Consider the following 13090-nt stretch of genomic DNA (forward strand, 5'->3'; position numbering starts at 1 on the left):
TGATGGGAAGAACCAGGGTTTGTGATGTCCTGGTGAGGAGGAGGCAGTGCTTCTTCCTGCTGGATCCCAAGGCAATGGTGAAAGTTTCAATGGCTGGAGAGAGATCAGTATCCCAGAACATCAGGGTATGTGACATCTGCAATACAGGCAGGAGTAATTCAGTTATTTCAGGCATATGTTGGTGACAGAATCACCCTTAGGGACTCCTCAACAGTAGAGCAGAGAGGGAAACTTTAAAGGGAGCCAATATCCTAATAATTTGGAAGGTGGGAGCTCAGAGTTATTGTAGTTTGGAATTTTAAATATGGCCTCCTTTATACCCAAAAAATTAATGAAAGCTATGATGCTCTGATTATCAAGGGCACATGAGGCCTTTTATTGAACACACCCTTTTTATCCTGGATATCCTGCTCAAAAGGCTTGACAAAAACAAAGACAAACAAAATATTCCTCAGTGTGATTTTATATGAGTCTTTTCTTTTTAGTTTCTCCCAGGCTTCTGCTCTCAATCCCTAAATAGGCATACATTTCACCAGAAACTGATAGTTTCTTGCTTTTCTTCCATTATGCATCCATCCTCTGTTTTCCTCACAAAGTGTTCTGAATAAGAGCGTAAGGGAAAGTTTGAAATTCTTTCTGGATATCATGCATAAGCATGGATGAATATGTAACTGGTCTTTCAATGAGGTGCACATCTAAGTTTATATGATTTTCTTAGGCTGAACAGGAATGTTACTTAACACATTGACATAGAAGCCACAGTCTCATCCCTGTTGATTGCATCTATGGTCATACTCTGAAAAAAGACTGCATTCAGTTCCTGAGAGCTTTTCTGGATTCATGATGCTTTGCCTTTTTATTCTAACAGCTGCTTATTTGCATAACCTGTTAAAGACATTTCCCTACCATCAAACTACTGGGCTTCCTCTAGTTCTTGGACATTTTTTCTTGCTCTTACAGATTCTGTAAACAAACAGCAACTTTTGCCTTCAACATAAGTTCTGCCTGCCTGAAATCTTTCATTGTCTTCTCCCAACTACACAACAAAGCTGAGTTTTGCAAAATATCACTTTGACATATTAATAATTTCATTTATCTCCAAGATCTTCCTGAAATTCTTAATTTTTTCACGTATCTTTCCCTGGGACTTAGATGCAATGAAATATCTATCTCATTTACTTCATTCAACAAAAACTTACTGAATACTTATTGTGTTGCACATACAAGGCTACCTGCTGTGGCTACAAAGTAGAGGAACTCACATCTGGTTTAATGGCTAGAATATTTGACTTACTGTTCTAGTTTCTTAACTCTAGGATTACATTGAAAAGCGAAACCTCCTCTTATGACTATTGAATGACATAAATGAGAATGCAACTAATAAAGAGGTGATAACTAAAGTGGGAGAGGGTCCCATGCAAAAAAATTGGGAGAAATATTGGAAATCAAGGACGTAAGAGAAGCATACTATATTTAAGGAGGCTCTATGCCCAGAAAGGGGCTTGAGCTAGGACCTGAGATCAAGAGTCACATGCTGTACCCACCGAGCCAGCCAGGTGCCTCCGGGTAAACAAACAAACAAACAAGTACTTTAAAAGTTGGCTGTTTTCTAAGTTAATGTAGAGTTTCATTTTTATGTGTATCCGTATAAACAAGAACAGTATAAATTAAAATAATAGGAAATTATGCATCTTTCATTATTTACTAAATTAATATATTTTGGCATCAATTTTGTGTTGATAGGATTCTTTTATATAACATTTCCTTCCATCAAAAAATTTTGAGCGAGAATATTGTGTTTCTTGGTGAAGTTTTCATAAAGAACGTGAGATCTTTAGATAAGGGGTCACAAAGGGCAGTAGACAATTTTTTTTTTCCTCTGTGATACATACTTCCTTGACATACTCTGGTGTTTTGTTGAGGAAGTAAGAAAATACGGTAATTCTAGTTCTGAAGGTGCAAGGAAAGGACCCACCACTTCCTCTGCACCCTACCGGCTGAAGGAGCACACCTCAGTCTCTTTTGTCTTCTGAAAATAAAAGCGAGGCATAGGGTGTTAGAGTGAAGGGTTTCCTAGGGGTTAAACCCGAGTGCTTAAGAGCCCTTTCGAACCCTACAGCTTTTACTTAAGTAGCTACTGTAAAATAGATGTTCAAAATAAGAGGGCTGGGGCAGAGGCCCGTCGCGCCCACCTGGGGGTACAGCTCAGGTGGGGGCAGCCGCCTGGTCCGGAGCGGAAGGTGCCTGCATTCTGCAGGTGCGGGGATTGTTTTCTTGCACCGCCCCGGCTCCCGAGAGGGCGGGACTCGCGGCGTTGCAGAGTGTGGGATTTGGCCCCTGAAGCAGAGTCTAAACGTATTCCACGCAGCAGACATTTATCCAGCCGGGTGCCCACACCTGGCCTGGGGGAGGGGAAACAGCTTCTACAGGAACCGCAGAGACAAGAGGAGCCCCTCGTTTGGGACGCCAGAGGGCTGGTCCCGCTAGGCTCTGTCCGACTGCTTTCCCGTGATTGCTTCTCCCACCTGTCCATCATATCAATACCCTACCTCGATTGGCTCTTCTCTCTGCCACTCGGTTCCGCCGCGCTGACCCCCATTGGCCCCTCTCCGGCCGAGGCCCCGCCCCACGAACTGGGCATGGGGAGTGGGGCGCGGAGGAGAGAGAGCGGGGCGCTTGCTCGGGGCTGGGGGGAGGCGGTGGCGAAGAAGGAGGAGGAGAAGAAGGAGGAGCTGGGACAGCAGGAGGCAGCGGCCGCGACCCGGCTGGGGTGATGGTGCAGGTGCCCGGGGCCCGCGAGGAGCTGCCCGGCTGAGGGGCGCCTGGTCCGGGGTCCGCAGCGCCGCCGCGTCTCTCCCGGGGGCGGGCGAGCGGGCGGGAAGATGCTGAGCAGGTTGATGAGCGGCAGCAGCAGGAGCCTGGAGCGCGAGTACAGCTGCACCGTGCGGCTGCTGGACGACAGCGAGTACACCTGCACCATCCAGGTCAGTGCCGCGCTGCCCTGCCCGCGGAACCCCTTCGTCCCCCGACTCTGGCCAACTTGGCCCGCCGCCGCCGCCCGGGGTCGCCGCAGACCCCGGTGCTTTGTCCGTCCCCGGCTGCGGCGGACGGCCCCGGTGCAGAGAGCGCCTCCGCCCGAGACCGGGTCCGGGGCGGGGTACCAGGCGCTCCGCGCAGCTGCGGTGAGAGTCCCTCCGTCCCGGACCCTCAGCTATCCCTCTGCCCTCTCCCAGGGTGAGGGCACCCCATCCTGGCTCCTGGAGCCTGCTGGGGTGGGGAGTATCTTCCGCGGGCGTCCAGAGAGAGGCGGGCAGGGCGGGAGGCTCCTACCCCGGCCGCCCCGTCGGGGGGTACAGGCTTTGGCTCTCCAGCCAGGCAAGGACCGCTGGCCGGCTTTTCTTATCTATCTTTGGTTGGAAGGATAATGCTGTATGTCATAATCAACCCCCCCCCCCCCCCCCCCCCAGCATTTGTGAGTCAGAGCTCTCAGAAGGTAGAAGTGAACGCGCAGCCCATGCAGAGTGGCCTATGGAAGGGAGCCCAGCCTCTGGGCTCCCAGGATTAGCACCCCCCCCCCCCGCCTTTCGCTCCGCAGATCTCATTTGTGTTGGGCAATTCTGGGGGGCGTGAGGTAAAGATTTAGCAACAAGTACCAGAGATTTGAGGATTGGCCGTGGCGAGAAAGAATCGGTGACTTACAAATGACACCAACAATACGTTAATGCTTCGCAGCATTTCTTCAGAAACCTGGTATTTTGGAAGGGATTTTTACAACCTCTTATGTGTTTTCACTACTGCTGTGTGGAACGTCTGGAGTAGTAGTCTTTCCCAGGAATGCAGTCACAGCCCTCTCTCCTCCTCTGTAAAGTCAGTGATAGGAAACATTGACAATGCTCCGGTGTTTAGTTCAGCAGCCGGAGGATCCTGCGCTCGCTGCCGGAAACTGCTCTTTCTGGAGAAGCAAATTGAGTTGGACCCGGAGGGGTCTCATCTGATCCCTTGCCTTTGCAGCAAGAAACCAGAGGGGGCTTCTCGCCTCAGATGTGGCAGACAAAAACTGTCGGCCTCTGGTTCTACCCTCTTTGTCTCCTGGCCCCCCAACCCCCCATTTATTTTTTTGCTGACAATGCTCAATAGCGGAAAATAGCGGTGTGTGAGAAAGACGCTGGGTAGTGTGTGAGAGCAGCTGCTCTCTGCTGAGTCCGTGCTCAGTTCAGCCTTCGCCTCACTTTCCCTTTTCTCCCACTCTCCAAACCAGCTCTGGGCATAAGTGCTGACTGCTGTCAAAGATCCAGGAGGGCAGAGAAAGAGAACAACATCGCTTTTTAAGGCCACTTAAACACAGTCATAAAGATGCTAGCCATCACGTGAAAAGGATTTTGGTAGTTGAATCTGATAGATGTTCTGTATTTTCTCACAGAATGAGTGGCATGCTACTTTTTGTTTCTATTGTATCTTTATGTGCCATGTACAGTTTTTTTTTGTTTGTTTTTGGGTGGGGGAGGAGAAAACATTGACTTGACATATTCACCATTTGAATACATTGTCTAGAGCTTTTAAAGTCTTTATCCTTTTGTTTTAAAATTTAAAGCATTTACACAATAGCATATGAAGGGCAGTGTAAGATTTAGACTTTTGTGAGTCCTAAGAATACTTAGGGGTATATGGTGAAATAAAATTCCTGGGGCAGGTCATTAACTTTTGCCAAGGTATAGGGTACAAATGAAACAAAATTCACATCACCACTCCACTAGTGATAATCTTGTGGCTTTTACAGTATCACAATAAGACAACTAGTTATTTTTTCCCAGTTAGTGGAACCTTTGAGGTTGGTTGGTTGGTTGGTATTACAGTTGTGGGTAGTTTTTATTACTGTTAAGAAAAACAGTATTTTTAAGTCTAACAGGACTTACTGGGTTTATGCTTGCTATATCTTACTATGGTTGTGTTTCTTTTCCTGCTGGTCTTCTTTTACATTATTACAAGTCAATGTGTTATAAAAATTCAGGCCACATAAAAAATTAAGCTTGGTGTAACATGATTATACTGTAGTGAGTGTCCACTGTCTAGACATGTTAATGATTGTGCATTGTGATTCTTGCATGAAAATTTTAAAAATACAGGAATTCTGAAATTTATGTAATATTGTCAGTCTTTGGCACCACTATTGTGAATTCCTTTTGTTTTTACCCAATGAGAGGAAATGTCAAAAAACCCCCAAAAAGACAGGATATTATGTGAAGTTAATATTTTGTGGATATAGCTTTTTTTAAGCTTTTAGAGATTGAGCTTTTCTTAGTAACTTTCACCCCTTATACATTTCTGTAGTGTGTGTATTTGTGTGTTTGTGCATGCGCTTATTTGTCAAGCATTGGGCACTGGGTCTTTTAAATCAGTATGGAAAGGAGCTGTGAGCTACTTGCTAGGTTACAGCAATATTCCTAACATTCTAGGAATTGCAGTACAGTATTTAAAAAAAAAAAACTTGGTGATAATTTGGAATCATTTTCCTTAAAATATTGTATGCCATATTTTTCTTTAAGGTATGTATTGTAGAGAGATTTCAGTACTTCTTGGGATAATCAGAGAACACTTAGGGTATTAGAGAGTCAGAAATGTATCACTAGGTTAGAGCCATAATAGCCACATTTGGTAAATTTCAGTTGTAGGAAATTCTGTCAAAGTATTGTTCTAGCCTTTCATATTGCACCAGTTCTACTGATCTAGCATTTAGGATGTGATTATTAAGGTAAGGAAAATGCCTTATATCCTTTCAGTAAAGATTGCCTCAGTTACCAGACTATTCTTTTATTCTTTCTGATATGCAAATGTATTTGTAGATCATGAGAAATGAAAGTATACATAGGGTTGTAATATAATTGCTCCCCTGTGAAGAACATTGTTAACAGCTCCCTGCCAGTTTTGAAGGTCATTGCTTCATAAATGCAGATCTAGTCTGTAATTTCTACACATCTGTTTCATTTTTGAATATCTACATTTATTTACTACATTTACTACCCTACTTTGTTATTTTATTTGGGAGCAAATAGGAAAAATGAACAGGCTACCTAATATCTTTGAACTTAGTATATCAAATGGACTCATTTAAATGCTTATATATGTAATATCCTAAGTAATAGATTTTTGACTGTTGAGTTTAATAGTTTATAAAATATTAAGAATATACATTAAGGAATGCCAGTAGAAATTCATATCAAAAATACATATTTTCAAGTCTGAAATATTAATCACTTTTTTCTGATTACTGAAAAGTAAAGCTGCCCTAGAAATAAATTTGATTTTACTGGGAACACATTAAAATAATAACTGATCAAGCAGCTAGGTTAAATTTGTTTTTGCAGTTAAATGAGGTACTATCATAAATAAAATGCATACGTATAGAAACAGTTCTATAGTAGAACCAAGATCTGGGTTTGACTGCGGCTCAGCCATTTAGTAACTGTGGGACCTAGGGTAAGAGAGGGAGTACTGGGGGAGAGAACAAATGTATTGAGCCCCATACTTGCGAGGTGCCCCGCTTGTGTTCTCACTTACCTCACAATAGCATGTGGATTCGGTAGACACCTCTTGTACCAGCTGAAGAAAATAAGATTGTGGATTGCTGGGATAGCTGATGTTTCTTGAATGGGCAGCTCTGTACTATGCTTTCTGCTAGGTGCTTTGCTTATACCTTGCATCAACTCTTTGAGAGGTAGGTGTTATTATCCTCATTTTACAGATGAAAGGCTTGGGTCAAGGAACTTGCTCAAAGCTAGTAGTAGGTGGCTATACTATATTGAAACTCTGGTCATTTTGTCTATAAAATCCCAGCTTTGTTCCCTATATTCCTCCTGACTTCCTAAGTCAGTTCACCTGTCTGTATCTTAATTTTCTCATCTGTAAAATGAGAACAATAATTAATACTTATTTCATAGTAAAGAGAAAATTATTTGGTAATGTCTTTACAAATACTAACAAGATTTAAACAGACTGATCTGTACTTACATTGTGCCTTATTCTATTCAAATAAAAAATAGGATTTTGTTTTTGGAAAATAAATTAACCCTTAGGTGTCCTTAAAATGATGTCTGATTAATCTCAGTGAAATTGTACAATCCAAAGCTGGAATAACTGGATTCTGTAGTAGAATTCTTCTCTAAAATTCAAGAGTTCAGGCTTGCTTTCCTTCTATCCTACCAAAGCTTTGGCTTTAGAGGGGCATTTATTTCCTGGTCTGACCATGATTTGTCTTTTCTAAGAATTTCTGTTTCATATTTGGTAAGCAAAATCCTTGGTTTCATTAATGCAAAAGGGATGTTGTTAGAGAATTAAGATAATTTTATTCACAGAAAAACACAAAGCTGTTGTATTTTCATGAATTCATTGTTTTTTTCTAAAACTTTGTTTTAAAAAGGTAATTATGGTGTCTCAGGATCTGTTAAAATAGTAAGTCAGACTCTAATTCTTGAAACTAAGGTCCAAAATTAGCCTTCTAGAATCCTGAAAGCACTCGTATTCTGTTTCTTAATTTGTATATGGAAATATCTATTGTATAAAACTAATGCAGATCAACCTTTAAGGACAAAAGGTATATTTTAGATATGTATTTATGCTTATTCTTTCTCCTTTTGAAAAAGTCCAGTTTAGGGAAATAGCAGTGGCATCCAAGAGAAACCTAGAAGCATTCACCATAGCAGATTTTACTCAAGGGTATTTGTATGAATTTGCATTCAATTAAATGCTTGGAATGAATATGCTAGACAAGGCAATTTAACATAGTGTATAGTAAAAGAGCATGTGGTTTTTGAGTCCCCTGTTTGTTATATTGCCCAGAGACAAGTTGATCGTGTCTGTGCTAGTGTTAATATCACACTTAAAAAAAAAAGTTTGCCAAGATAAAAATCAGACAACCTAAGACAAAAAATAGTCATTTTTATTATACAATTGTAGTGGTTTATGTATAGGTATTAAAATGTGTAGCCCAAAATAAGCAAGGTGGTAATTTAAGTGATATGATTATTATAGTAAAATATTTTGGATTATTTTAATAACTATTTTTCAGTAGATTACACTTTAGAATTTTTAAAGGGGAGAGTAAGAGGAAGCTATAAATTTTAAACCCTAAGAATTATATCACAGTGATTTATATGTTTATAGTTGAATGAATATTTGTTCTGATTTGTATGTGCTACATGATGGCTGAGTTAACTCCATCATTTTAAAATTTCATGTGTCTGGGGTGCCTGGGTGGCTCAGTCGGTTGGGCGTCTGACTCCGGCTCAGGTCATGATCTCGCGGTCCGTGAGTTTGAGCCCCGTGTCGGGCTCTGTGCTGACAGCTCGGAGCCTGGAGCCTGTTTCGGATTCTGTGTCTCCCTCTCTCTCTGCCCCTCCCCTGCTCATGCTCTGTCTCTCTCTGTCTCAAAAATAAATAAACATTAAAACAATAAATAACATTTCATGTGTCTGAAAACAACATTCTCTAACAACGGTAAACCAGTTTCAACCCATCCCATTCCAAACCACTTTGCTTTGCAGCCCCTCTCCCTGGTGAGACGTATGGTATGTAAATGTGGTATTTTCCGGAGCCTTTGAGGTCTCTGATAACTTTCTGCAGTTATCCTTGGTTGAATTAGTAGAGCTGTGGTCTAGAATTCCTATGATTTTTTTGGTTTGTCTCTTAGGATTTCAAGCCTTTCAGGTCTCCCATTCCTCCATCTCTGCAGGTTTAGAAGGCTTAGATCAAATAAATACTGTGTAGTACAGTGCTTCATGGGGAGTTGGAGGTCTGGCGGAATTAGGATATTGACATTGGGATCACCACAGCCACAGAAGCTTCCTTCACTCTTTCCCCTAAGTCAGTGCCACATAAAATCTTCTCATAGCCTCATTTTCTAACCTCTTGCCCTAACAGGAAAAAACCCATGCTTCCCAACCTGTTTCTAATTATGTCTATTTTAAGCTGAATTCATCTTCTGATAGCCTCATCTGTAACATTCTGACTGTAGACCCTGTTCCATGGAGCAGCCTCCTGTGGGACACTGTTCTTCAGCTCTGCCTAGCCAGAGCTTATACAACAGATGGGAATATGGAGGATTGGCAGCAACCTCACAGCTTCTATTTCTTACTTACGTGGTGCTCAGGGAGGAAGGTGCTGCTCTCCTGGAGGCCAGGTGGCTGTTGTTGTCCCTCTGTTTTCTCGCCTTGATACTTTGGGCTCAGGTGAACCACCTGAATGGCTCTCTCATGCAGCTGAGAACTTTGAAGACCACTAAAGCATCTCCATTCCTATGTTGTAGAGTGAATGGTATTTCACCTAAGAGAGCAAAACACCTTGTCACATATCCATCCTAGCCACTGAAGTAAACCTCCCATTTCTTTAAGACCTTACATCTGGTGGGTGGCCAATACAACTTTTTGAACTTTTACAAACATTTTAAATAGCAGTGGAGCCCAAGAGAGTAGGGAAAGCAGTTTCGGAGGCTAACCCCTAGATTTAAATTATGGACTTCTTGCTGCCCAAGGCCACCATGTGATCCTCATTATTGTCAATATTTTGAGCAAGATCTTCTATATTGGTCTTTCACCAACTGTAAATGCTGTACTATCTCTAAGGATGGTGTTTTACTTTTGTAGTCTTTCCAACTTAATTGTATTATATCCTAGATTTGGAAAGCAGGAACTTGTATAGTTAGGTTCAAATTCTCCAGACTTTTGCTTGCTACTAAACACCAACTGTGTGAATCAAGTCCTCTAAGGAGATCCTTCCGTGCCATGCTCATACAGGCAAAATAATTGGGCCACATGCTTGGCAACCACTGAGTTTGTGTACAATAGCTCCATTCACTTGTCTACAGAAAACACCCCTTTGACAGTGATTATAGCTTTCATTCCCCCTCCTCTACTTCTGACTCCTTGCATTACCATGACCTCATCTTCTGGTCTGTATTTAGAGACACTTTGGACCACTCCAGAAATGCTGTAGGACTCATTTCTGTATGTTAAGGGTCATTTCAAAGACGGAGACAACCCCTGCCCACCAAGGGAAACCATTCTAGATCAGGACCAAAACTAGCTATTTTTATGTCTTATTTGAGCCATCTTACTGTGTCACAACTCAGGGGGCTTTTTCCTTTTGTAGAAATTGGGAACCTTGTTAGAAAGCAAGGAGAATAGAATAGGGGGATGAGTTAAAGCAATGGTTCTCAAAGTGTGGTTCCTGGATGAGCAGCATCAGGTTCTCCTGGGCACTTGTTACAAATGCAAATTTCTGGCCCCACTGCTGACCTAGTGAATGAGAAATACAGAGGATGGAGCTCAGCTTTCTGTTTTTTTTTTTTTTTTTTTTTAACGTTTATTTATTTTTGAGGCAGAGAGAGACAGAGCATGAATAGGGGAGGGTCAGAGTGAGAGGGAAACACAGAATCCGAAGCAGGCTCCAGGCTCTGAGCTATCAGCACAGAGCCTGATGCGGGGCTCAAACTCACAGACTGTGAGATCATGACCTGAGCCGAAGTGGGACGCTTAACCAACTGAGCCACCCAGGCGCCCCTCAGCTTTCTGTTTTAACAAGGTAGGTCTTAACGCTTTCTGAGGTTTGAGATCACTAGTACTGGGTCACACAGATAGTAAAATTGATGAGTATTGTTGATTGAGTATAATGAGGGAGAAGGAGAAGCCAAGAGTGAATCTCATATTTCTAATTTTTGATTTATTTCTGAATGGCCTTAACTGATTCTCTACCCTTGTAGGGTAAAAGTTTATTTGCAGATATGCATACCAGTTTCAGGTGGGCAGGAGTCATGATGGGTCATCATTCCAATTTGATGCTCTTATATGTATTGGTTTTATTTTTGTCTTCCCTGACCTAGAAAGAATATGATTATTTTATATTTCTATACTGTTTTTCAAAGAAATCTTCACCGCTTAAAGCACTGGGGGTGTAGGAAGACCCTTGTTTGCAAACATGTAAATAGCAAACAAAAAATCTCATGGGATTCAGCACTAAGACAAGGTAGTATGTTGTGGCAGTGCAAATCTGGGGGAATAGAAATTAAATATTTCTCAAAGGAGGTGAGATTTGAACTAGGTCATGAAAGAGTGCCAAAAGCAGAAAATGGGCTGTGGGGATGGGTAAAGGGCATTCTAGGCTGAGGTAACAGCAGGCAACTTGAAGGTAGGAAAGCTAAAAATGTAAAGCCAAATGTATTTAGTCTTTACTATGTTTATCTGACGTACTCTGGTACAGTTGAGTCGAATAACAATCTAGTTGCCTAGGAAAAATTGCTGTCAGCAAATTTCAATCACTCTTGACTGCTCAGAAGACTTAGTCTAAACTAAAAATAAAACAAAGCTGGTGTTGAATTAAATCTAACTCCAAAAGTATATAACACAAATTAAGATTCTTCACAAAGCAATGGCATCATATAAAAAGGTAGAGTCATGTATCAATCTGTGCTAATTCTGTGGCTGCAGCAACTATGCATATACTTTTGTTTCCAGGGGACCTCATCTCTGGCATCAGCTTATTTATCCGCCCCCAAAAAGAGAGTATCAAATTCCAACATTCAGCTGATGTTTGAAAATCCTTTGGCTGATATAATGCAGCCTAAATGGTGCATTAACAGTTAAGAAATGTGACCAGTGGAGCCCTAAGAGGCACAATTCTGCATCTCTGTTCCCAAACCTAAGTGACCACCAAAAATCGCTTTTCTAGAGGATGGAGGAATGCTTCCCTGGATTCCCCAGTGAACCCCTGCCTGCCAGCTCTGAAGTTCCCAGCCCAACACAGGGTGCACTTTGAGCATTCCACACAATGCCAGGCTAGAGCTTTGGGGATGGGAACCTCCAGGAAAGTACTGTTTGGCATTTAGGCAATCAATGTTCGGCAGAATGCCAATGCTAATAGGTTATTTTGCTCTGGAAAAGGAGAAAAAGAAGGGATAGTTTAAAGACTGATGAATAGGGGAATGACTGACAATACAGGCACTCCACTTTGTTGGAGAGATTAAGGAGGCTTGCTGTGAAGTGGTATTATGGGAGCCAGATAAATTAGCAAAGGCCCACAGGCCCAAGACCTGAAAGAAATAGTGGTTCATCAAAACAGCATGCCCCAGGGCACGCTCAAAAGTCTGGCCACTTTCATTGAACTCATAGTAGAAAAAAGCCAAATCATTAGGAACCCTTATAAGCTGGTAGTCCATTCAGGCACTCCATAGTCAGGCAAATTATCCTTTGCCTCCAGGCAGGTGCAAAGCCTTATTTCCATATTGCTTGATTTAACTCCAGGGCCCTCTAGTCTGGGCCTTAGCCTAATTTTGAGGACACCCAAGTGGAAGGGTTGGTTTCACAAGTACCAGAGGATTCCATATACTCTATTCAGGAGATGCCACTAAGATTATTGTTTGGTCAGACATGAGCCAGGCAGATAAGAACATTGATCACAGCATAAGGAAGTAGAATTAATTCATCTAAGGATCTTAAGTACTTTTAGGGGATAATTTTTTTTTAAATTTTTTGAATGTTTATTTTTTGAAGGAGAGACAGAGCATGAGCAGGGGAGGAGCAGAGAGAAAGGGAGACGCAGAATCCAAGGTGGGCTCCAGGCTCTGAGCTGTCATGTCAGCACAGAGCTTGTTGCGGGGCTCGAACTCACAGACCATGAGATCTTGACCTGAGCTGAAGTTGGATGCTTAACTGACTGAGCCACCCAGTCACCCCTCTAGGGCATAATTTAGGCTGAAGAAAACATCCAGCCTGCCCTCTTTCAGATTTTTGATTCTAGAAAAATCCAGAATCCTCCAGAGTAATTATGGAATTGGAGGTTTGTAGGGCAGAAGGACCCCATGGGCTGGCAGTGATGCCTGGATGTTACAAGGCATGTAGAGCCTGCAGTTTCATAGGATACACTCATCCCTACAACAAAATATCATATCAGCTCTTTAGGTGTCCTCTCAGAAGAAATTTGGCTGTATAAAAGATAAAAATCTGATCAAAACATAAGGTAGTCCTAGTACTACAGTGCAACTTAATCTATACCCAGCTTTAGATTCGAATGCATTATGTGAAGGTTTTTTTTAAAAAGTGATTGG

The 13090-nt window shown here is 42.1% G+C and overlaps 1 protein-coding gene across 7 annotated transcripts in view; it reads left to right on the plus strand.

Annotated features, from left to right (window-relative positions):
* Window positions 1-2623: 2623 nt before the first annotated feature.
* The window catches only part of FRMD5 (FERM domain containing 5), a 316870-nt gene continuing 306403 nt past the window's right edge, over window positions 2624-13090 (plus strand). For 4 of the 7 annotated variants that reach the window (XM_045059418.1, XM_023255435.2, XM_045059417.1 and 1 more), the window contains exon 1: window positions 2627-2984. In XM_045059418.1, the coding sequence (XP_044915353.1) occupies window positions 2883-2984 (102 nt within the window). In that variant the 5' untranslated portion in view covers window positions 2627-2882. Of the gene's footprint in view, window positions 2985-13090 lie in introns of all 7 variants that reach the window. The other 3 variants (XM_045059422.1, XM_023255431.2, XM_045059421.1) reach the window with 3 other exon arrangements.

The sequence above is a fragment of the Felis catus genome, chromosome B3 (assembly GCF_018350175.1).
Source record: "Felis catus isolate Fca126 chromosome B3, F.catus_Fca126_mat1.0, whole genome shotgun sequence".
Taxonomy (NCBI): Eukaryota; Metazoa; Chordata; class Mammalia; order Carnivora; family Felidae; genus Felis; species Felis catus.